Genomic DNA, 23,192 nt, shown 5'->3' on the forward strand with positions numbered 1-23,192 from the left:
TATGCAGTACTTTCTCCAATACTGAATTACCGCTGACAAGAAAGGTTTGAAAGCGAGGCTACTCGCGCCCGCGCCACATGCGTTCAAAATGGCGACCACCAGGATGTACAGTATGACAAGACGAAAATGAGTTAGAAATCGGCTGTGGAAAACTTGTTACGTTCATTATTCAAGCGAATAAGATGAAACGTTCCCAACCAGAAGCGTCGGGGGTACCCCCGGCGAAAAAACAGGTTCTAACGAAGATGATCCCACCAGCAAACATCGGTTCTGTTTCAACTGAGGTAAGCTTTGTTGTCATCAAATTAATCTGTCTGTTATCTGTGGCTAGGTTCTCTTTGATGATATTTCTCTCTACTAGTAAGTTAAACACGTAGCAGCTTATAAACAGACAAAACTACAGCACCGGTAGTTTGAGTGGTTTACTGAAATAAGTTATTATTAGTTATCAAAGCTGTTTGAAGATTTTTGTCTACCGTGATGATTCGATTTAGCTGGGTTTAATTTATGTCTAGTTTCGGCAGTTCTTTAGAATCCTAAAATTTAACGCGATGTCTTATGGTCCCTTTCCATGTTGTTCTTTTACATGACTTCCCATAACCGATCCTTCATGTTTTTTGATGTGCTGGTGCTAGTGTTGACACATAGTCTGCAGCACAAAATCTGCATCATTCTAAGTGAATCTGTGTGATGCAGATTATGTTGGCTACATTCATGTCAGCACTTGCACCAGTGCATCGAAAAACATTAAAAACAACTGGCTGTTGGACATCACAAAAAGAACAACCTAGAAAGGAGCCAGATGACATTGTAAAAAATTTTAGGATTTAAAAAAGTGCCAAAACAAGCTTGACTGTCTTGAATTTTGAAATGTTTTATAAGAATCTTGAAGCCAAAGCTCAACAGACAGTACAACTTGCTGTGCATGGAATTATTTGTTAAGGTTTAATTAAGATTTAATTTTACATGTAATATTTTTATTCTCTTCGCCTTTTTCGCTAGTTTTACGTTTTTTTTTTTTTTATTATATCCTTTACAACTATGCATGCCATTAGCACAAAGTTATTTACTTAGCCTTTTATTCTTGTTACTTATTGTTTCCATGTACATATTTTAGCACTTTTATTATATAGTTATACTTGTAATTTTATTCTCAGACCAAGCTTAAAAATAAATGTTAATGGTCGAAACATTGTTCATCTTTTTTAGCATTTACTTTTGTCACAAAATCAAACCAATTCAGAAGAATAAGGCATAAAAAAATAAATATGAGAAATTTATAATGTTGATCCCCATTAAATTCTACACAGGATGAAATGAACTTGAAGGTTTTGCAGTTCCAAAATAAGAAACTAGGTGAGAGATTAGAAGAATTAAAGATAGAAGAGGAAAAGTTAAAAGAACAAGTGGATGAACTGAAGAAACAGAGGGAATCTGATCTGAATATCATCTCTGTCATCAACAGACATTGGATGCAGGTATTATATTGATGTCATGTTTACACAGGACTGGTCTGGAATGGATCCGGTCCGATTTTCGGACCAGATAGGCGTTCTGTTTACATGGGACCTTTCTGGAACCAGTCCAGAATGGATCCAAAATTGGACCTGCAGGTTCAGTATTGGATCTGTTCTGGACCGGTTCGAGAACGGTCCCGTGTAAACACCTGGATCGGTTCCGGTCCGGTCCTGTGTAAATGTAGCCTGAGAAAACTAGAAAAATTTAAGAACTGATGCCAAGTGCTTAACACTGTGATTGCCGATACATGTATCAGAGATTGTAACGTAAAATATTCAAAATCTAGAATCTAGCCAGTTTTATTAAAGGTACCACTTCTTGACCCTGAAACAGAGTTTTCAAAAAAAATCACATTAGTATGTGTAATACTTGAAATGTTGCTCCCAAAATTGGCCAAAATAAGTGTGCAAACACCTATTTTAAGCACTTTCCTTCATGTCTTGGTAACCTACAAAGGAGACTCAGAAATATTTTGTCTATATCCAGTAGACTCTGGAATATGCTTGAAGAGTTGCAATAAGTTACCGGTAATGTATTTGGTGTGTTGGAAGTGATCCAGTCTTCAGCCCTGGTTGAATCCATCGTGTATTTGTCGTCACTAGGTGTTAGACGACTGATTAATAGTTTACACATTATTACCATGGAATCCCAATTTCTTGAACCTCTTAAGGGAAACAAAAATTGGTTCTTATGAAGTAGGGGGAAGGGAAAAGTACAATGTTTGACGAAGGGAAGAAAAACAAGTTTTGGTTCAAGTTACATGTAATGGGAGGTTTCAAGAACTGTATTCCACTTTTACTATCTAGTTAGAAGGATTTGGTTCCATGTGAAGGCAGATTCTCTGAAATTATAATTTCCTTGAATCTCATAAGCCATACAGGTGTAATTACATGCACAACAGGACTCAGATATCTTAAACTCCCGGGGGGAAAATGTTTCCGATGGTGGAGTTAAGTAAATAAACTAAAAACATGAACAAATCCAAAGGAAATGACCTTTGTTCCAGACAGATTTAGCAGGGAGCTTAAAGTAAGTGATACTAATATCACTGGAGAAGTAAGATACTAATAATTAAATCTTGCTATGAAAGTTGCTAACTACTGTTTCCACGTTACAGCTTGATGAGGACATCAAAACTATACTACAAAGATATGAAGGTATTGTGGAGGAAGACTCGGAGCAGACATCCAATGAGGCTACTCTTTCATACTTGGACTACCTGGCCAATTTAGACTCGGAACAAGTCCGTGAAGAGGTGGCAAAGAGATCTGCTGCCACAAAAGAACATACAAGAAAGCTATTGCACTATGTGGAAATGTCTGGGCCTTACTCATCCACTGTTGCAAACGAGAAGCCAAAGGATGAGGTTCAAGCAGAGGGTGAGGAAGGTAAAGGTATGTTTGGCTACTCAAATTATTTTGTCTAAAGTTTACCTAATTTTTTTTAAAGTCTTTGTTTTCATTCAGCTGGTGAAATTAGCTGGCAGCCAGCCCTTAGCGACAAGCAAAGCCTGCTTTCTCATGTTATTTCTTGTTATACATGAAAATCTTTGGCAACTAACCCAATTTATTGTTTTTCAATATAAAGATCAGGAAAAACAACAGGAAACAGATCCAAAACCAAGTACTTCAGAACAACCTAAATATGACTTGGAAGCTGACAACAAACAGCTGAGAGAGTTGGTTACCTCGCTTCATCAAAAACAGCAGACCACATCACTAGAGGTATCATCAGTTAGATGCAATAATATTTATTGCGGTTTTCAGTGATATGCTAACTCTGAAAACAAACTTGGAGATCTCTTTCCATCAAAAGCGATGTTTTTTAGTTCCTCATTAGTTTTTTGATCAAACATTGATTCTTACAATATGTAGTTCTGTAAAAATTCTGTGAAGGCCGCAAACTTTGCCAAAACAGCTAGCGCCACTTCTCTCTTCAGCAAGAGACGAATACTAGTATTCAAAAAACATTATTTTCATTTACTGTAAAAGATTAGTAAGAGTCTTTTTCGCGTCCAAATTTTGAATAAGCGCAACCCCCGAATAAGCGCCGTACTTGAGGCTTGTAAAATTTAATAGGCGCCGTGGTGCTTATTAAAGTAAATACAATAATCCTGTAGTGGCGTAGTATTTTATCCAGAAGTAGAAACACTCCCAGTTGCTTCATGCTACTGATTACTGGCTTGTTACATGTAGACCACTGGGCTTGAATGCATACTTCACCGTTAAGTTTATTTTAATTTAATGTTGCAGTGTTTTTTAAACTGGGGATTTTATCATTGTCAATGTTCAGTTTTCAGAAATAAGAGACAAATATGCCTTGGCTCAAAAAGAGATTGCTCAGCTAAACACTGAGTTACAGGATGCCACGTATGAACTTCAAAAGGCAAATCATAGGGTTGATAATCTGGTAAAGAGGCTTAATGAACTGGAGGAGATGAATAAGAGACTGCGTGAAGGAAATGCAGCACCGGGTGAAACAGGAGAGAGTGAGCCCGCTCAGGTAACCAAGCAAGATTTTAAAATGGTTTTGGAGGCAACTATGTACATGTAATATCCTTGTGGTTTGTTTACCATTTACAGAAAATTCTGGATCCTCAACCCTCCAAGTTAAGACCATTTTAGTCGCCATGGCGACTAAAATTTTGGAGCTGACGACTAAATTTGAACCAAGGTCGCCAGCCTGGCGACTAAAATTGAGAGGAAGGATTGAAAGCATCAGCTTAATTTGGTGACTAAAATTTTTCACTGGCGACCAAAACTTGAGTAGTTGGTGGCCAAATGGTCACTAAGGAAAAAAGTAAACTTGGAGGGTTGATCCTCCATCTGGAATAATGTTTTTCATTGGAATTTTCTTGAAGAACACATGATTTTGGTTAAACCACAAAAATTGATATGGCTCTAAAAGCCATAAGACCTGGAACTGTTGGAAAAGATGGAAAACAATGTACAGTCTAAATAAATGTAAAATTTATGGAACAGAAAATTAATGTCCATTCGGAATGTCCCAACCAAGAAATCAGGACTACCTTTTCAGCTGTTGTGTTCCTTTTTAACATTTTCTACTGGAAAGAATCAAAAACTGAAATTTCTGGCATTTTTTTTTAAATTGTAAACAACCACGATTTTAATTTGGTGACTAGAATGTTTAATGTTGAAACCTGTCTGAAGTCATTGTGCTGTACGTAAAATACTTGTGTTGCACGTAAAATCTTTTGGATAATACAAATAACATGATTGGTTAATTTAAGGGTGATATTTTATGTAGTATGACCCATGTTTCTTTCTCCAAGTCCCAAGAAAGTAAGAGTAATAAACATCAACATTGACATTAAATAACCATTAATTTTCAGTCTATACATACTACTTATTAACCGAGAGTGAGGTCATTACAGGGGAATCTCAGACCGAGGCCTTGAGGTATTGACCGAGCGACAGCGAGGTCAATACCTCAAGGTCGAGGTCTGAGATTCCCCTGTAATGACCGGACGGACGAGGTTAATAAGTTATTTATTATATGGCCTTTAAGCAGTATTCAAAAAAAGAGTATACTGTAATCAAGGGAAAAAACACTGGAGGTAAAACTCGCTCTCGCTCTCTGTGGCTCTCTTCGTCGCTCATACTAAAGAAGTATCGGTATGCTTATATTTTTCTTTCAGTTATTGAAAAGATAGTTATATTTTGTCGGCATTTTTTGTTGTTTTTTGCCCCCTCGCTAGTAGCTTTTACTCACAACTCAAAAAACTGTCGAGCCGAGAAAAATTTTCATAATGCCTGGTCATTACAAAAAAATAATGCCCGCTCAGCAGCCAATCAGAGCGCGCGTACACTATTGTAGCCATATAATAATGTGAGATATTGGTCCTTCAACTACACATTGTACATACCAGGTCATGTCTGTGCAGCATGTAAAATCGAGTTACTCTTTATTCTTTCTGATGCACGTTCAAATCAAATAGTTTTCCTTTTTCCTCTGTGATCCTAGAATGATGAGGTATCAACAGAGCTTGAGGACCTGAGAGATATGGCAAAGACACGACTTGAAGATTTGGAAAAACTGAATGAAAATTACATCACAAGTCAACAAGAACTGGAAAAACTGAGGCTGGAAGTTAGTAAAAATATTGAGGCTTTTGTTAAATATTCTCAACCTTAGATTAATTCAATGGTTGTTAAATGCTTTTTTGTAGATAAACCACGTGCCTGAAAGTGCCGTTCTTCAGTCAGCCCCATATAAATGTTTGCAGTCGCAGTTTTCAGTTCTTTATGGAGAGGTTACACAGGTTAGTGTGGTTATTTAACAACTGGTTCCTCCTTTAGCATGCACTATCGAGTTATGGTGCACGCAGGAAGTTTGGAGAGCACAAAAGAAGCGTTCAACTTACTTGAGACAATAGCCAAGAGCAACTCTATGTTCTTGAGTGCTCTCCAAACTTCCCAAGTGCACCATTTTCTTTTCATATTATCTTAACATATTGTATTTTTACTATAGCTTAACTTTTAGATTTTTTAACTTTGTTAGTAAATTATTATACATTATATAATAACTTTTTATCATAGTTTTATTTATATCTTAGTCTTATATCTTAGTTTTTTAATTCAGTTTGCATAGAAGAGCCAATATTGTTGGAATGCAAATAAACCATTATTATTATTGTTATTATTATTATTATTATTATTATTATTATTATTATTATTATTACAAGTGAAACCGGTAAAAACAATATATAATTATATATTCCATAGAAAACAGGAAAATGTGAAAAGGTTAAAAAATAGATTAGTCTGAATAAATCTGCAGCTTACAGTACTTTTATATGTAAATGCCTACATTGTGCGGTTCCAGAAAATTTGATACTCACCCCAAGGATGGTCAATGGAAATTCCGAAGGGGAGGGAGGGCGCAATAGCCCAAATTTTTAAAATAAAGTATGAAGCTAAATTTAAAGTTCCAGGGGGTCGGAAGGGTCCAATCTTGGGGTAGGTATGGATATTTTTGGAACCACACATTATAATTAAACTGCCATTAAGGTCTGGACACACTAGGCGACACGTCGCTGCAACACGCCGCGGCGACAGTCGCCTAGTGTGACATGCGACAAACTGTGTCGCTGCAACAGAATTTTGTCCCTGCGACGTGTTGCACGAATTCAAACTGGTTTGAGAGCGCGTCATGTATTTTCGCCATATTGAATATGGAAAACTAGTTTGCATTCCCCCTCTTCCAAATTAGCTGTTTGTGCACCAAACAAACACCTTGTTGCAGCGACTTAGTTGTAAGCAGTACACATGGAGCGACTTGTCGCCGCGACCTGTCAAGTCGCATAAGTTGTCCCGACCTTTACACTATTGAAGACACTTAAGCCTGTGCTAGAGTAAATTTATGGTCTGCGATAATAATTTCGTAAATTCTCTGTAATTTCATTATTTTTATTGAAACAAAGGAGCAATTGTAGAATACCCCGCCATTATTCATCTGCTCCCGTGGTCCACAGTCCGCAGTGAAATTTTGTTGTTAAGTTATATTTCACTCATAACGCAGTCCGCAGTCATGCAGTCCATTGATCAAAATTGGATTTAATTGTTATAATTGCCTGCCACCGCGGTCCACAGTCCCATAGTGTTTTATTTGAAAATAATACAAAGTATTAAATACAACATAATACAACATTCTGTCCCATATGTTCACTATGGGACTGCGGACCACGGTGGCAGACAAGAAATGCGTGACTACGCAGTGGCAGGCAATCTAAACACCAAACTTTTTGTGACGGACCGTGGACCGTGGACTGCGGTGACATTAAAATCAGTTCAGCATGAAATAATTTTTGATATTTGTATGGTGACTGCGGACTGCGGTGGCAGTCATTTCAGTTATGCAAAAAAGTGCCGGGGTAATCTACAATCATGCCAAAACAAAATAGTTTTGTCATGAACCCAGAATGGTTTCAAAACTTACATGTTATAAAGTGTCAGTATTCACATGTAGCCTTATTGGGTTCTGGGATGTTCATATTACATATAAAATAGCTATAAATGTCACTAAAGTATATTCAGGTTTAAACTGGCAACATGTGGGAATCAATCATGTGACAATTTTATTACATTAACACAATGTGTATTTTTGAGTTCATTTTGACTAAGAGAAATGTCATTGCACTCTTCAAGTCACCTGTAAATAGAAACAAAACAAACAAAAACTGTTTATTTTGATGAAATTGCTATTTTTCCAGCATGCAGACTGTATATTGAATGGCCTTTTTCAGTGTGTGAAAAAAAAACTGACTGCTTTCATGTTGGGCTAGTGGATTCAATAATTTTTTCCACTTGCTAGATAGCCAAATGACATTTATGGATTTTTATTTGTTGTTGTTGATCTTTCCAGAGAAACATGGGACTTTGGGCAAGCATATAATGGTTTCACCTTGCACAGTCTACCTGGGTCAGGCCAGGAAGAAATCAATTTTCTTTGCACCCTTCCTTTCATTAATCATAATTTTGCAGAAAAAAATGTCAGTCTTCATCTGAATTTTTTACATTGCTAGCTGTAGTTTAAAATGCTACTGAAGGCCATCCAACAACTGAAAATACATGCCTTAAAAAAATGTCAAACAGCTTTTTTATAACATAGGCAAATGTCTGGTCAAAAAGTAGATCTTTTAAAAATGTCTCAGGTAGTGAATGTGTGAAGAGAGGAGGATGGAAATTGCTGAGATTGGCTGAAGAGATCAATAACTGCCTGAACTTGTTATAATCCATAGTTTAACTCACCAGCAATTCAGAAAGTCCTCAGTTCAGAATTCTTTAAATCCTGTTTACAAATTAGACATTCTAATAATCCCACAAATTACCTGTATACAACAAAATGCAAAAGAAACGTCAATCTATATCTGGCAATACAATACACATTATGGAAAGATAGAAATTTAAACTTCAGAAATGGTCTCATTTATTTCTTTGCGGCCGGAAATGACCACATGGTCAATACTTTGACAAACATTTCCTCACGTATAAATAATTAAAGGATGCGATTCTTATTAAATTGAAGTAGCTTAACATTCAGATGACAAATATAAATAACAATTACATGCCTCGACGAACTGAGTGACATTACTATGACACTATCGCCTCAAAATCTACAAGATCATTTCGGCTTTAATTCCAGTGAGCTAAGACCAGCTTAGTTTTAGTACGATTCTATCTTTAGCACTTTTATTAATCTTCACATAAACGCCGAAGACATAAGCTTAAGCCAGTCTTCAAAATGGAATTATAGTACAATGAGAAACGCTTACCTGAAGTCTCTGTTAGAAATGTTTGTGCGAAAAGCTTCCACCGTTTCTCCTCATTCCATATTCTTCTCCAGTATCGGGAATACAAATAAAGGATATTCGAATACCCTTTGTTTCGGGACTCACGTCAAGAAGAAAGAACATTGACAAAACTATCCTATAGAACTCGAAATTGCAAAATCAAAACACTAAATCGACGCCATTTTGAAAATGCGCCCGCAATACGGACCGCGGGGAATCCGCAAGCAGGGGGGACTAGGGGGAACACAGCTTAAACTCTCCCCAAGCGCCACTCCTTCGTCTGAAAGAAATTACATTCAACCTCGCTCAAAGCAATTACAATGAAAAGAAACTGATCACGCTATAATAAAGAGCATACACTCAAGCCTTTGGCAAAATTTTCTTTTATTTCAAATGCAAATGGTCGTTGAGTAGGAAGCCAACAAACTTTTCAATTGTATTTTTTACTACCATACTTTTTCACGAAAAAGTAATAATGGCCATTTTTCAAAACACTATTTAAAAAACTACAACTTTGCTCAAAAAGATCCTAAGAGAGAGGTTCTAGTAAAGTTTTCAAGCGAATTTTAAAATGTGATCCGTTCTGGTCACGTGACCGATGACGTCATAACAATGGGATTAATTAAAAACTACTTAACATATAATTATCTACCAACATGTAATTTCTTATTACCTCGCATTTAATGCAACGCCAGATACGCACTTGTACCCAGACTCCCATTTTTTGAAAATTGTGCATAGCTACCTTAATTTTGATATTTTGTTCAGTACCTGGGCAGTCCGAAATGCCTCACACCAATGTGCTTCAAACTGCAATGACTGCTTTTTTAGTAATAAACTATTTTCGTCACAGTGAGCAAAAACGAACTTCTGAGCAAAGTCACGTGACTAATGACGTCATCAACCTACGACTTAAACAATAAGTAGTTTATGGTAAGAGTTATTTCTATACGACGTACTACTCCTGCTGACTTCAAACTGACCAAGTTATTTGGCATTGACGATTTTTCAGTTGCAAAGGATTTTGGGAAGGTTTTTATTATAATTATATATTGTTTTTATAATTATTATTATTATAAGGAACAGCTAAAAGCGTAAACCAATTGTTTTATAACATTGCTGGTTGAAAAGTAGATCTACATCCAAGCCAGAAACTTGTGTGAGAAGAAAATTTTCTGACGAATGGACAGAACGGAAATTTGATGTTCTTAAAACAAATATTAGCCTGAGAAGCGAAGCTTCGAGGGCTAATATGCTAGTTTTAAGAACATCAAATTTCCAAGGGGCAACTATCAGACCGATAGTTCCGAGACAGGAACACTCTATTGTTTTTATTGTTCACCACTAAATTTTCTTCTGCGCGCTCATACAAAAACGAGCATCGTGAATTATTTTTTACTTTTCAGGATAAAAAACTCAATTGAAAGCCGTAATTTAACAAATGAAACAAAACCAGAAAAGAAACCCACTAAATGCAGTGAATTTGGTTGGGTTTTTATTGTCTGCAGGCACACTTGTTTACAAAAAAATTCACGGGCGGGCACTATCGATCCAGGCATTTTTCTTCGGCAACACTGATAGTGCCCTCTGGCGGACGAACACTGTCGCGTCACATGATCAATTTAAACCAATCAGAATCAGAGAAAATTTAGTGGTGAACTATAATGGACTATGGTGCTCACTTACGTATACTGAATCTGATTGTGTGGTTCTGCTAGCTGTGTTGTAATATTGATTGTGACATACAGTGAACTTGTATGAACACTAAACCTTCCTTTAACTAGTTTTAGAATGTAAAAATTTAGTGTCTTGATGGAAATTGTATTTATTTTATCTAGCTCCGTCAACAACTTGATGACACCCGTCGTGTTCTCAGTACCACTAAAACACAGCATGTGCTACAACTGGAACAAGTAGAGGTACTCTTTGCCGGCTTTGATAAAAGTACAGTAGAACCCCGGTAACTCGAACTCGGATAACTCGAACAACCCCGCTAACTCGAACTAAATCTCGTTTCCCTTGGCTTTGAACTCACTTTTCAGTCATTTTTACTCTGTAACTCGAACTCGGATAACTCGAAAACCCTGCTAACTCGAACTAAATTTCATTTCCCTTGATCAAAATGTGGGGCAAATTTACCCTGTTAACTCGAATTCCGGTTCTTGCAACTCGTCACGGTTGCCCATTGATTAGAGCAACAAACAGATCACGTATTTGACAGCCTTTTTCCACTATTATCCTAAGAATTTATGATCGTGTTAGAGTTTCTGACGCGATGAGTTTAATTTGCACTGTGCTGTATACTGAAGTGCTGAAAAATCAGTAAACTATCAATTATTAACTTGGCAAATTAAATATTCAATCGACCCCGATAACTCGAAACCCCGCTAACTCGAACTGTTTTTCGTTTCCCTTCAGAGTTCGAGTTACTAGGGTTCTACTGTATTTGTAAACTTGTACTAATAAGAGTGGTCATCAATCCACTGAAATAGAACCTACACTGTGATTGTTTTCAAATTTTGTCTGCTGATTTATCTTATAGGAACTTACCAGTAAATTTTGAAATTAAAAAGAGGCTAATTGTGCTTGTTTAGGAGCAACAGCACCTTGTTATACCCAGTAAATCTATATAATGTCACCATGATTTTAGTCATGATTGCTTGCTGCGACGACGATTGTTTCTTAAGGGCATCTTGTTACCCAATTTGAAGTTAGGTTGGATCATGTGAAACCATGTCAGCTACTGAAGGTTAACAAAACAACAACCCTAAAAGTGGTTGCAGTCTAAAGGTGGTCACTTAGGAGAGGTTAAAACTATATTTTTTTAACTTGGAAAATTGTAGTTGCATGTGAGAGGTGGTTGAACAGGGAGGTTCAAAATTGAATAAATTATAAGAACTGCAGATGCAGTAGAATCCTGAACCTTCAGGGGAATAAAAAAAATAAAATTGCATTGTCTAATTTGGTTTGAGAAGTTGGAGGTAAATTTACAGAGAAGTGCTATCCTAGGGAAACAAAAATTGGTTTAAGAAATCTGGATTTTCGAGAAACTTAGGGCTCAAGAGATCAGCACTGTAATTCACTTGTATATGTTACAGGTCAAAATAAGCTTTAGGTCAAATGTTTCAACCTAGGTTACTTTTTTTAAACCTGGGTTATTATTTTTTATACTAGAATAATAAGTAGAATAATAAATTTTACCTAGGTTAAAAAAAATTAAACGGAATTTAAATTTGACCTGTAACATATACATCCCGTTTCATTGAGACAGGATGTAATGTTTAATTTTCATTTCAGTCAAACAATGTCACAATACAGAAGAAATACAAAGCTGAAGTGAGTGAACTCCATGACGCATTGCTACAAGTAAAGAGAGACTATGATCTGCTGAGAATGGAGTTTGAACAAAACCTCAAGGCAAATGAACAGACAGGTATTACATTGTACATGGATGTCATTTTTGTTAATTACTAAAGATCGTAATATTACCTTTTTGAAGAACAAAACTTTTCAGTTTTGCAAGGGGAAAAAATCCTCAATTGTTTCAGTGTTTATGCTGGCATGTTTATGTACAACATATTCTATGTCAGTACACGACATTTAACTAAACAAATTAAGTCATACATAACCTGCGTATTTTATTTCTTACACAGGCCCAATGACAAAAGAGATGAGTCACATGTTAAACAGTTTACAGGTAACAGACTTCTTTCCTTTTAAAAACTTTGCTAGAATTTGGTTATTGTAACAGAGAACTTAGACTTGTTTGTTTTATTGGAGGTTTACTTTTGGTTGTGTGCAATATTTCTTCAAACTGGTCTTGCAATTTTGTTACACCATTGCAAGACAAGTTGTACAAAATGTTTTTTTTCCTTTTTGCATAAAATCTTGCTTGCTGTAAAACCACAAGACAAGGCGTACTGGCAGCATATCCTCAACCGTTCTGAAGACTTGGTTTAACTTTTCTTGATAATTGGTAGAGTAGCTCCCTGTTACCGACTGTCCGTCGTCTGTCAGTCGTCAGTCGGTTACAGGGAGCTGTTCTTCACAGTTACCCTTTTCTTTGCTCATTGAATGATTGCTGCAATGAAAGTATCAAGATATCATAATTTATTTCAAGGTGTCTGTTAGACTACACAACTTTTTCAACAACTTGTATCAACAAAATTTCAAGAAAAGTTGCATGAGAAATTGCTGTGTTACAGAAGTGCCTTTAACAAATGTTCTGATTCTGTTTTATTGACATGTTTAGAGTCACAACCAACAACTGAAGGTTGAAGTGACAAGATACAAACGAAAATTCAGTGAGGCTCAGGTTCAAGTTGTCAAGGTAACTAGTCAGATCCCCTTTAATAAATATGACTGTATTCTGTCATCATTATGATAGCACTACAACTTGCCGCTTCTTCTCTGTAGTGAAAAGGGCAGTTAAATACCATGATATCTTAATTTGCGAGAGGTGTGGTGGCCTTATGGTTAGTGCATTTGACTCTGGGTGGAGTGGTCTGAGTTTAAGCCCTGGCCAGGGCAATGTGTTGTGTTCTTGGGCATGACACTTTGCTCTCATAGCACTTGCCTCACTTCTCCCAGATGTATAAATGGGTAGCTGTGAAGTTACTGCTGGGGCTAACCCTGTTATGGACTAGCATCTGATCCAGGAGAGAGTAGAAATACTCCTTTACTCCTGCAAAAACTGGGATAGGCTACGGCCTGACTGGCCACTTAGCTCGAATGCAGACTTAACCTTACCTTGACATTAATTTGCACTAGCTGACTGAAGAACTAAAGAATACCAAGGAGTCAGACAAGAAGGCAGAATCAGTAGAAGAACAAGAGAACCAACAAGAAGGTCAGCCAGAGAAAGATAAACCTGAGGCTAAGGCATCAAAACCAGAAGAAGAAGGAGAAATAGAGGAGGGTGAAGAAACAGCTTCAACCAGTAAAACCAGTGACATGGAGCTCAAGGAATTACGGGCAAGCTTGAAGTGAGTAATGTGTAATGCAATGGGTAAGCAACAAAAAGAGTCAGTGATCTCCGAGTGGTCAGCGATATGTACACTTATGTTTATTCTATTTTACTTTTTTTTTTGTTTATTCTATATACCTTATTATAGGAAATTAACGCTTGTGTTAATTAAGGTATTTGAAATTAACGCGACTTAAATTAACGCGAATTGTTGGAGGAAAAACTACTTCCTAATAAAGGAAATTAACGCGAAAGAGGGGGTAACATTTCAAAATAAAGGAAATTAACGCGACGTACACAAAGAAAAACACTTGTTGAAACAACAGGAACAAGTTTATTTCAACACTAAGCGTATAATTCTAAACGCAGGGTCTAAGTGGTGAAATTTGACCGCCTCGAGCGTTCTTCACAGTTTCAGTGATATCGGTAGTTTTCCACCCTGATGAAATTATGCCTTTTTCTTGAAGTCAAGAAGGTCTGGACTGTACCGAGAAATTGGGGCCAAATAATGGAAATTAAGATCATGGAAATTAACGCTCCACTTAATTAACGGCGCGGAAAAAGGCCTTATTCGTATTCTCGGTATTGGACTGGAACTAGCTTGCAATGGAGGCTCATGCGGGTAATCTTTTCAAATGCAAATGACTTGAAGTTGTTTTTAATGATATTCCCCGGCATGAGCCTCCATTGCAAGCTAGTTCCAGTCCAATACCGAGAATACGAATAAGGCCTATTAACGTTAACGAAAATTAACGCGAATTTTTGAAATTCGCGTTAATTTCATGACGCATTAATTTCCTATAATAAGGTATGTTTTCAGAGTCATGCTTGTGGAGTGTAGTGTTGTGTTGTGGCTTGCATTTGAGATTAAATTCTATGTATTTTGTGCTTCATTGTTGTCTCTGCATGGGAATCATGGCCCGAGTTACCAAGATTTGCTGGCTGCATAAAGTAGATTATTTCAATTGCCTCAGGCACCTGACCTCCACTTCAGTGATGCAGTTGTAAAATTATTGTAGCTGTGCGGTCCATGTGATAAAACACTTATTGACTGACGTGAAGCGCTGGAGAGGTAAATCTTTGCTGTTGGTCGTGGACCCTGCCTGATCCAAAGTGAAATTCATTTAAATTATTGCCGTGTCTTTGTTTGCAGAAAATCACAAGAAGCTCAGAAAGAGATGAAGCTTGTGTTAGATGTTTACAAAGGAGCTGCAAAGGATCTCAGAGATAAAGTGGAGGTAATCCAAGCAGTTTTCAATTTGTACTTTCGTTGCGTTGTTCCAGAAAATATCCGAGCACAAACCCCTCCGAAAATTCAAGTTTACTTGGTTTTGAAACAACCCTACCCTCGTAGGAGCAGGGATGGCGCAGTGGTGAGAGCGCTCATCTCACACCAATGTGGCCCGGGTTCGATTCTTGGACCCAGCGTCATATGTGGGTTGAGTTTGTTGTTGGTTCCTGTCCTTGCTCGGAGAGTTTTTCTCCAGGTTCTCCGGTTTTCCCCCTCCACAAAAGCCAACACTTCCAAAGTCCAATTCGATCTGGAATCAGTGAGATCAAGAAGAGCCACTATGTGGAAGATGCCACTGTAAATTCCCATTTATTTTTTATTTACTTTTTTATTTACTACCCCTTCAGAATTTCTTAAAACCGATGATTAATTGCCTTCCATGGGGTGGTTATGGATTTTTTTCTGGAACCACATTCAATATTTTAACGTTCTCAGTAGCAATAGTTATCTTACCCCCTTGACTTTTTTTAACGCTGGTATATTTTTGTTTAGCTTCTGTCGGAGGAGAAACGCCTTAGAGAGCAGATAGAGGAGCAAAAAGCTCGTATAGAAAACCTTGAGAAAGAACTAGAGAAGCACAAAGGGGCCCTGGCTGACGAGGAGGCTATACGAAGGCTAAAGATGGCAGAAGAAACGATCGAACAACTGCAAAAGAACTTAGCTGCAACAAAACAGGTGACAGTGCAATGATAAAAAAAACTTCCCTTACCTTTTCCCATATACAAGTGTTTTCTAGTATTATTCATAGGAAGATTTGGTAGACGGTCGGGTACTGTATCTTAAAGTTAATTGAGGGGTTATGCATGTACGTGGAGAAGCTTATTTAGCCCACAAACAAACATCAACAGAAAGCAATTTTGTTGACCTAGGCTCTTAACTTCTCAGGATAACTACTGTCGGTGTTTTGAAAGTCTAAAAGAAAAGAAAACAACAACAACACAATGACATGGCAGTGTTGTTACAGTTCATTGTGCAACGAGTTTGGCTGAAAGATGTGTGGTGAACCAGTTGTCTGGAATTTTGACCAAGGCCGTACAAGTTGCTTAACAGAACTTGGAAGTTTATTACATGTATTGTAAACAGCCTAAATATGGTCTTGGCCTCTCATCCTGAAGTTCGTCGAGCGAGGAATGAAGAGTGAGAGGAAAAATGACCATGGAAAAACTGCGGTCGAGACGTCTCTCGCTCATTATTGTATTTTCTTGTTTGTTATTTTTTTTTTTTTTTTTTTTTTTTCGTTTCCCCCTCGACGAGCTAAGAGAAAAACGGACTGCTTGTAGTTTTGTTCATGTGTATGGATGATTTTTCCTGTTTATTCCAGGAGGAAGATGCTGTGTTAGCGGAGATGGAATTCACTGGTCAGGCGTTTGAGGAGATGCAGGAACAGAACGTTCGTCTCCTGCAGCAGTTACGAGAAAAAGATGATGCTAACCTGAAACTCATGTCTGAGGTGATGCGATTTCCCCATCAGAGCTTTAGTGTAGTCTGTAATCTTTACGTTACTTCTTGTTTCGTTTTGCCATGATTTTTGGAACAGTTTGAAACATAGTGTTTAAAAAAAATACAGAGGCAAACCAAAATACGAATCTATAAAATGGTGGATAATTGTAAACTTTTATTTTTATCGACGTGCAAAGCTTAGCTTTTCATAACCAGTGGTACATGACACGCTTCGGTGGCATATCAAGCGAGTTTGATCGAGTCATGGTTCGTATTCTGACGAGACGCTGTCAATCGAACTAAAATACCTATGGCGAGACCGAACAAGTCTGATATTCCACCAAAGCGTACCAAAGAGGTGCGATAAGGTATTTACCGTACCCAAATTAGGCCAAAAATCTGGCGATAGTGACTTGGCATCGCGGGAAATCAGGACAGTAGATAAGACATCTGATTGGCTTACGGTGAATTTGAGTACGGTATTTAGTGTATTCGTGGCTCTATTCTCCCAGAGGAGAGTTAGGAACTAAGTCAAAGTAAGTCATTTAGTGTATTTAGTGAGTGCTGTTTTTAAGTTCTTGAAATTGAGGAAGATATTTGATTTGAACAGCAACAGTTTTGGCGAAAAATTGACACGCGCCTTGCGTTTATTAGAGGCTACGAGAAGGCCGTTAGATAAAAGAATTAATTCCCATTAGCTGTTTATTTCTAAATCGTCCCATGCAAAAGGAGAAACTAAATTAATCCTGTTGTAACCAATTTGAGATAGTATCCACATCGATTGTTGCTGTTCCCTCTCTCAGTCTGCAGCTGCTAATTTATTTTTCCTGTGCCTCGACACAGCGCATCAAAGGAAATCAGATACAGAAACAGATCCGTGAGGAAATGGATGTGCTAGCAGATCACGTGACTTCCCTTAACACGCACCGTGAGACGCAGACACAGTTGGTAAAGAAACTGGAGGAGAGAGAAAAGGCGCTACAGAATGCTGTGGTACGAGATGAATTCTTCACAGTTATTTCACATAATAATAAACCCTTGGAGAGAAAGGGTCTTTTAGGCTGGTTCTCACATGATCGCTCCGATCGTCTCTGTCGCTTCTGGGAATCTAGTCACCTCGCCACCAGGGAGACTCCCCACTAACCAACTCGCCACCAAGCAAAGACGCCCGCCACCAAGCCGAAGACGCCTCGCCACCAAGAACGATTCGATACTAAAATGAAACTAAATTGGTCGAGTATTGATCATGGAGAATTAGCTGTTATAGTAACTATTATCTCAATAGACTCGAAGGTAAATAAGTGAAGGAAAATTGCTTTTAGTTTTAAAACTTGCCAATGATAACTCCCGTTCTAGCGACTTCAAAACAATTCAAGTTTCCGTTGACTCGAAGTTCTTGTCACTAGAAAAGTGAAGTCAACTGTCCACCTCTTTACTTATGAGTCGTTTAAATTTAGAGGACGGCTAGCCCTAGAAGAGCCAACTATCTACGACTAATTCACGTTTGTCGAATACGAAAGTAGTTTCGTCGTAGATAGCTCAGTCCCCGACTAGTTTGAAATTGCGTTCGCAGAAGTTTCAATCTCCTCGACGACCATCAGATGCTTAACTACATAATCGTCACTAAAACAGCAGTTCACTTCGACTTCTACTATCCTTAGTCAACGTGGAGGCGTCTGCTTGGTGGCGAGTTGGTTAGTGGCGAGTCTCCCTGGTGGCGAGGTGGCCGTAATTCCGCTTCTGTCGTTTGCAAATTCTGAGGCGATCGAAGCGATTGGAAGCGATCGGGGGGTTCTCATATGATCGCCCCGATCGTCTGGTATATGCAAAATAGGGTTAATCAATCAAGACAATAATCCATGATCTTTTCTTTGTTCCTGCATATGAATATTCGATTTTATTCCGATCGACGCACGTGTGTTTTTTCAAAACTCCGATATCGCTTATGGCAGCCTTCGATGCAAAGGCAAAATTCGTGGCCTCCTATCTTCTCGTTATTGCTGTTTTACAGCGAAGAAGCAAAAGCGAGGCCAAACGGAAACGTATTTCTGGGTAATACTGATGCACCATGGGACAGTTTGGATCGTTTCGATCGTCTCCCTCTGTGGCAGTAGTTCTCATATAATCGTTCGCGATCGCCCCTGTCTGCGACCGATCGCCCGGATAGAACACGGGCGATCGAAGCGATCGCGATCGCCCCGATCGTCGCAGACGTCTCTGTAGTGTTCCCATATGATCGCCCCGATCGCATGCAAGAAAACTTTTTGAAGCGACAGAGACGATCGGGGCGATCATATGAGAACCAACCTTTAGAAGGCTTTTTTTCTGTTTCTGGGGGAGGGGGAGGGGCGTATCATCAAAAGGAATTTGCCCTTCAAACTGAATGATGTTTTGCAGGGGTTTGCAATGGATAGGTTATGAGATTTGCAGGGCAGTTTTAAGTTGTACTGTTTGTAACGTTAATTGTACCGGTCAACTGGCAAATCCACCCAAGTCTATGCCTGACTTAAAGTTTTCTTTCTTTTTCACTGGTTTTAGACATCACTGGAGAAAGAACTCAATTTAAGGCAACAAGCGATGGATTTACATAAAAGAAAGGTCAGTTGATACATCACCTTGTGATAGCGGCCACTTATTTTTTAACCCGACTCTGTTTGTGTGTTAAGCAGCAATTTTAAATTCTATCCACGGTGTTTTTGTTTCAGGCAATAGAAAGTGCGCAGTCAGCCCAGGATTTGAAAATCCGCTTTGACTCGTTTCAACAGCAATTTCAAGAGGTATGTTCATCTTGCATAATCTGGGATACCATCCTCTACCCTATGTTTCCTAAACACATGCATATTACACAAGGTAGGAAGGTAAAATCTGCGTCGAGCCTAGTGGCTCATACAGGCCGAAACTTATTCCGGTTTGTGTGGCTTGAGGCGCCGACTAATACTATTTTCTACAACCCCTGGATGGGATGCTAGTCCATCGCAGGGTTACCCCCCAGCATTAGTTCGCCGTTACGCATTTATACACCTGGGTGGATAAGGCCACTATGAGAGTAAAGTGTCTTGCCCAAAAACACAAAACAATAACCCGGCCAGGCCTTGAACCCGGAACGCTCGATCTAAAGTCCAGCGCTAACCATAAGGTCGTCGCTCCTCCCGACGATATAGCATAAAACTTTGGTTTATAACCCTTGTTAACTTTTCCCAATCTTATTCGATTTTTACTTTATATTAACTCTCTGGTATTCTTCCGAAAAAAATAAATTTTGAAGTTTTCTTTGTATTTACGTCTAGGCACAAGAGAGTCTGTCAGAGCAGACACGTGCATCTGAAGAGGAAGCTTTCAAGTCACGTAGAGTTCAGGTACAACACTGTCGTCCGGTTCTTTGTTGTTTAATGATTTCTGTCCTCGTCAGTTTTCTGTTAATCGTGTTTGTGGACATCATAAAGCCTGTCTTAGGGCCGATTTACACGGTACGACTTTCTCGCGTGCGACAAGTTTACGACACGGCTATACGACATGACTTAGGACCATTTTTAGACGCCGAGAATCTTTCGCAAGAACGTGTTAGGTTGATGCGATTCGTGTTGTAGTAGTCATGGCGTAAAGCGTGTCGCATGCGATAATCGTAGGGAAAATCGTACCGTCTAATTCGCCCCTTAGACGTCTTGTCCATCGTTCTGCGCGCATGCTGCATACTGATTCACTGTATAGAGCGGTTTTCACTTGAGTGTCGAAATTAAATTGCGTTTGCTTTGGTTTTGTGTTCACTACGCTTAGTGATTGGTTTAAAAATTTCGCGCCACTTTCTCAGCCAATCAGAAGTAAAACCAAAACCAATCATGACTCGCTTGCGCACGTTTTCCCGCGCTTCGTGCCAGCTACATGTATTTGCTTCGAGTTTTGATTGGTTCACTGAATTGTCTGTGTTCTTTGTGATTGGCCAGAGTAATTACTTTAGTTTTGGTTTTATGACACTCAATTAAAATCTGCTCTATTCACTTTTTAGGAGGAATGTGCAAGTCTTAAGCGCAGACTGGAGAAAGAGAAGAAGAATGTGTTATATGGTGCAGCGGATGAAATTCTTTTGGAGGAAATCAAACAGTACAAGGTAGATTTATTTCACTCCCACCAAGAAGCAATCCAAAATCTTTTATGTTTCCTTAGTTTCAAAATCGTGGCTGAGGGAAACATGATATTTTTGCTGGGAAAAATCGATCCCTAGATATGATCAAAAATAAATTTCCTAAGCTATGTGCTCTGTTGGGGTTCGTACGGGTCATTGCATGGCAAACTTGAACAGGCATGAATTTTTAGAATTTCATTTTTAGGCCTGAAGAGTCATGGAATTCAAGTGTAGACCATGGAAATCGTGAAATGTTGTAAACTGGCGATGATTGTACAAAATAAGTCTTGTGCAAAGAAACCCACCCGAAGTTTGAATTTTTTAAAATTTGCAGGAAATTGATCGAATTAAGGTTACCTTATTATAGGAATATAGCGAAGCATATTTACAACGCGAACAAAATTTACGCGTAATTAAATTAACGCGAATTTAAGAAAAGTTCTCGTTAAATGCTTACAGTAAACGTGTTTACATCAATAAAATTAACGCCAATTTTTAAAATTCGCGTTAATATCATGTATCGTTAATTTCCTATAATAAGGTATGCAAAACTTTGAATGGTCTTAGAAAGTCATGGAATTTGAACAGCTCAAAAGGGTATAACCCTGTCCTGAATGGGATGCTGGTCCATCGCAAAGTTATTTGTGTCCCGGAGTCAAACACCAGGCAGGGGAAATTCATCAACCACACCGCCACCTGTTGTTGTCTCAATATGTGTAAAATAATGTTTGCTTTGCTTAGCGATATATTAATAATGTGCCCAACTTTTTAATTTTTCAGGCGAAGTTGACTTGTCCGTGTTGTAACACCCGTAAGAAGGACGCCATCTTGACCAAGTGTTTTCACGTGTTCTGTTTTGAGTGTCTGAAGACCAGATACGACACAAGACAGCGAAAATGCCCCAAGTGTAACGCAACGTTTGGCAACAACGACTTCCATAGGATTTACCTTTAGTAAAGAATGGCAGAAAATAAACGAATCTTCGGCGTCACGCAGCTCGTGCCGCTAAGAAGGACATTGCATGACTCGATAGGTTCTTGACCAGAAGTAAAAGAGTCGAGGCGGAAAGAGATAATTGGACAATTTTAAGAAAAAAAAATGACAATTGTTCATACCATTGCGTTAAATGTTACCTGGTGAAGATGTATCAAGTTGCTTAGAAACGCTACTTACCACAAATGACGATATTTTGTAAATAAATACACCATAACAACACTGTAAAGATGTATCTAAAACACGATAGCTCGCTTCCTAGGGTCGAGATGGTGCGGAAACAAGATGGACCCTTCAGAGCGGTTAAAACGTTAAAATCTAACGCCTCTCCCAATTTTCACCGCTTCCAACTCAGTAAGAGTTTGAAACGAAAATGTGCAATACTTTTGAAGAAAAATGTTATAAAGGTAGCATTGGTACACCAAATGACGAGCCGGTAAACTAGTAGGTGGCTGTTGGTGACTGTCGTAACTCAGTTTTGGCTTGAAAGTGAAGGATTTCGATAAAATTTGAAACGTTTATTGGTGGCAGTTTTAACGTGAACTGCGCGCGCGCATTGCTTTTGACCGCTTTGAAGGCCGAAGAGAGACCCGAAGGATGGTGTATAAGTCGAGAGGATTTTGAAGGAATAAGATGTCAGAAAAACTCGATAGACAAAAATAAATTAAACGTTGTATGACCTTTTGTCACTTTGGTTCCTGAAGCCAGTCGGTAGAAATAACTTAAAAAACTTACCAGATCCTTGAAAACAATAAAATCATGCAGGGTTCTTTTTATCAAATTCATTGTATTCTGTCAGTCTGGTTTCTGAAGTCAGATGGTAGAAATAGTTTGTTGTTGTAAAAAGTTTTACGAAATTTACCAGATCCTTAAATTCCTTGTATTTTTCTATCATTCCTTAAATTTTTCTTTTGAGAAGTTCTTGAATGCCTGAGACAAGTGAAAAAAACAACAACAATATTTTGCCACCAAAAGATGGCAGGAACAGGAACACGGATATAAAGCCGAGAAATATTTTTAGTCTTCAAAAGTTGAATATCATATCATTTGAAGTACCTGAGTAATAGCAACTTCAATGGGGTTTTGAGTATTTTGTATTCGGTGTCCCGTCCCTTCTAACTAAAGGTGTAATCTTAAAGAAGACGAGTCCGTGGATATGGTTGAATTTTCACTGAATAATCTTGAAAGTGTATGAACCCGCGGATCCGAACTCACCGCTTCCTGTACTCTTGAAGTTCTTGCCTCTTTTCCTCTAACTTGCGATCAGGCTTTCTTTTTTCGCGGCGGGAGGAGGGAGAAAAAAAAATCATTTTTCTGTTGGCCTTCCCGCCCCGAGAAAAATAACTCTTGATCACAGGTTACTTTTTCTCGTCCAAGCAAGAAGTACAGAAAATTTTGTCCACCCCCCGTGAGACTCCTCGTCCCCTCTCCCTCTCCCGTAAAAATTCATCATGCCCAAATCTGTCACAATACTTGATCACAGTGTTGTATTTTCCTCGTTCTTGAAACGTGTGAGCAGATGGGAAGTTTCTGGTAGTTGATGTAAGCAAAA

General features: G+C 38.4%; 1 protein-coding gene and 1 long non-coding RNA gene across 3 annotated transcripts; one reads left to right on the plus strand and one right to left on the minus strand.

The window, feature by feature from the left end:
- The first annotated feature begins 75 nt into the window (after positions 1-75).
- On the plus strand, positions 76-22,421 carry LOC144646397 (E3 ubiquitin-protein ligase BRE1B-like). 2 transcript variants are annotated; one of them, XM_078505962.1, is made up of 21 exons: positions 76-284; positions 1,311-1,478; positions 2,636-2,912; positions 3,106-3,242; positions 3,811-4,020; positions 5,503-5,628; positions 5,708-5,800; positions 10,669-10,749; positions 12,128-12,263; positions 12,484-12,527; positions 13,083-13,160; positions 13,601-13,815; positions 14,950-15,034; positions 15,580-15,762; positions 16,409-16,537; positions 17,371-17,520; positions 19,066-19,125; positions 19,233-19,304; positions 19,815-19,883; positions 20,531-20,632; positions 21,428-22,421. In XM_078505962.1, exons 1-21 carry the CDS (start codon positions 183-185, stop codon positions 21,599-21,601), a joined length of 2,691 nt encoding a protein of 896 aa, XP_078362088.1. In that variant the 5' UTR covers positions 76-182; the 3' UTR covers positions 21,602-22,421. The 2 variants fall into 2 exon arrangements, with proteins under 2 accessions (XP_078362088.1, XP_078362089.1); XM_078505963.1 differs by having other exon boundaries at positions 2,636-2,906.
- Positions 7,593-9,023, minus strand: LOC144646382 (uncharacterized). Its single transcript, XR_013569402.1, has 3 exons — positions 8,813-9,023; positions 8,289-8,368; positions 7,593-7,689 (listed from the first exon to the last, which is right to left on the minus strand). It is a non-coding gene; the product is annotated as an uncharacterized LOC144646382 (long non-coding RNA).
- Positions 22,422-23,192: the final 771 nt, after the last annotated feature.

The sequence above is a fragment of the Oculina patagonica genome, chromosome 3, assembly GCF_052425735.1.
Source record: "Oculina patagonica isolate OP01 chromosome 3, crgOcupat, whole genome shotgun sequence".
Lineage (NCBI taxonomy): Eukaryota > Metazoa > Cnidaria > Anthozoa > Scleractinia > Oculinidae > Oculina > Oculina patagonica.

What these genes read in the sequence shown, in the direction of transcription:
- LOC144646397 (XM_078505962.1), top strand. Translation starts at nt 183, where the DNA reads ATGAAACGTTCCCAACCAGAAGCGTCGGGGGTACCCCCGGCGAAAAAA. An exon ending in TGGAAAAACTGAGGCTGGAA is followed by an intron (nt 5,629 to 5,707) that starts GTTAGTAAAAAT and finishes GCTTTTTTGTAG; the next exon opens with ATAAACCACGTGCCTGAAAG. An exon ending in AGGCGCTACAGAATGCTGTG is followed by an intron (nt 17,521 to 19,065) that starts GTACGAGATGAA and finishes CACTGGTTTTAG; the next exon opens with ACATCACTGGAGAAAGAACT.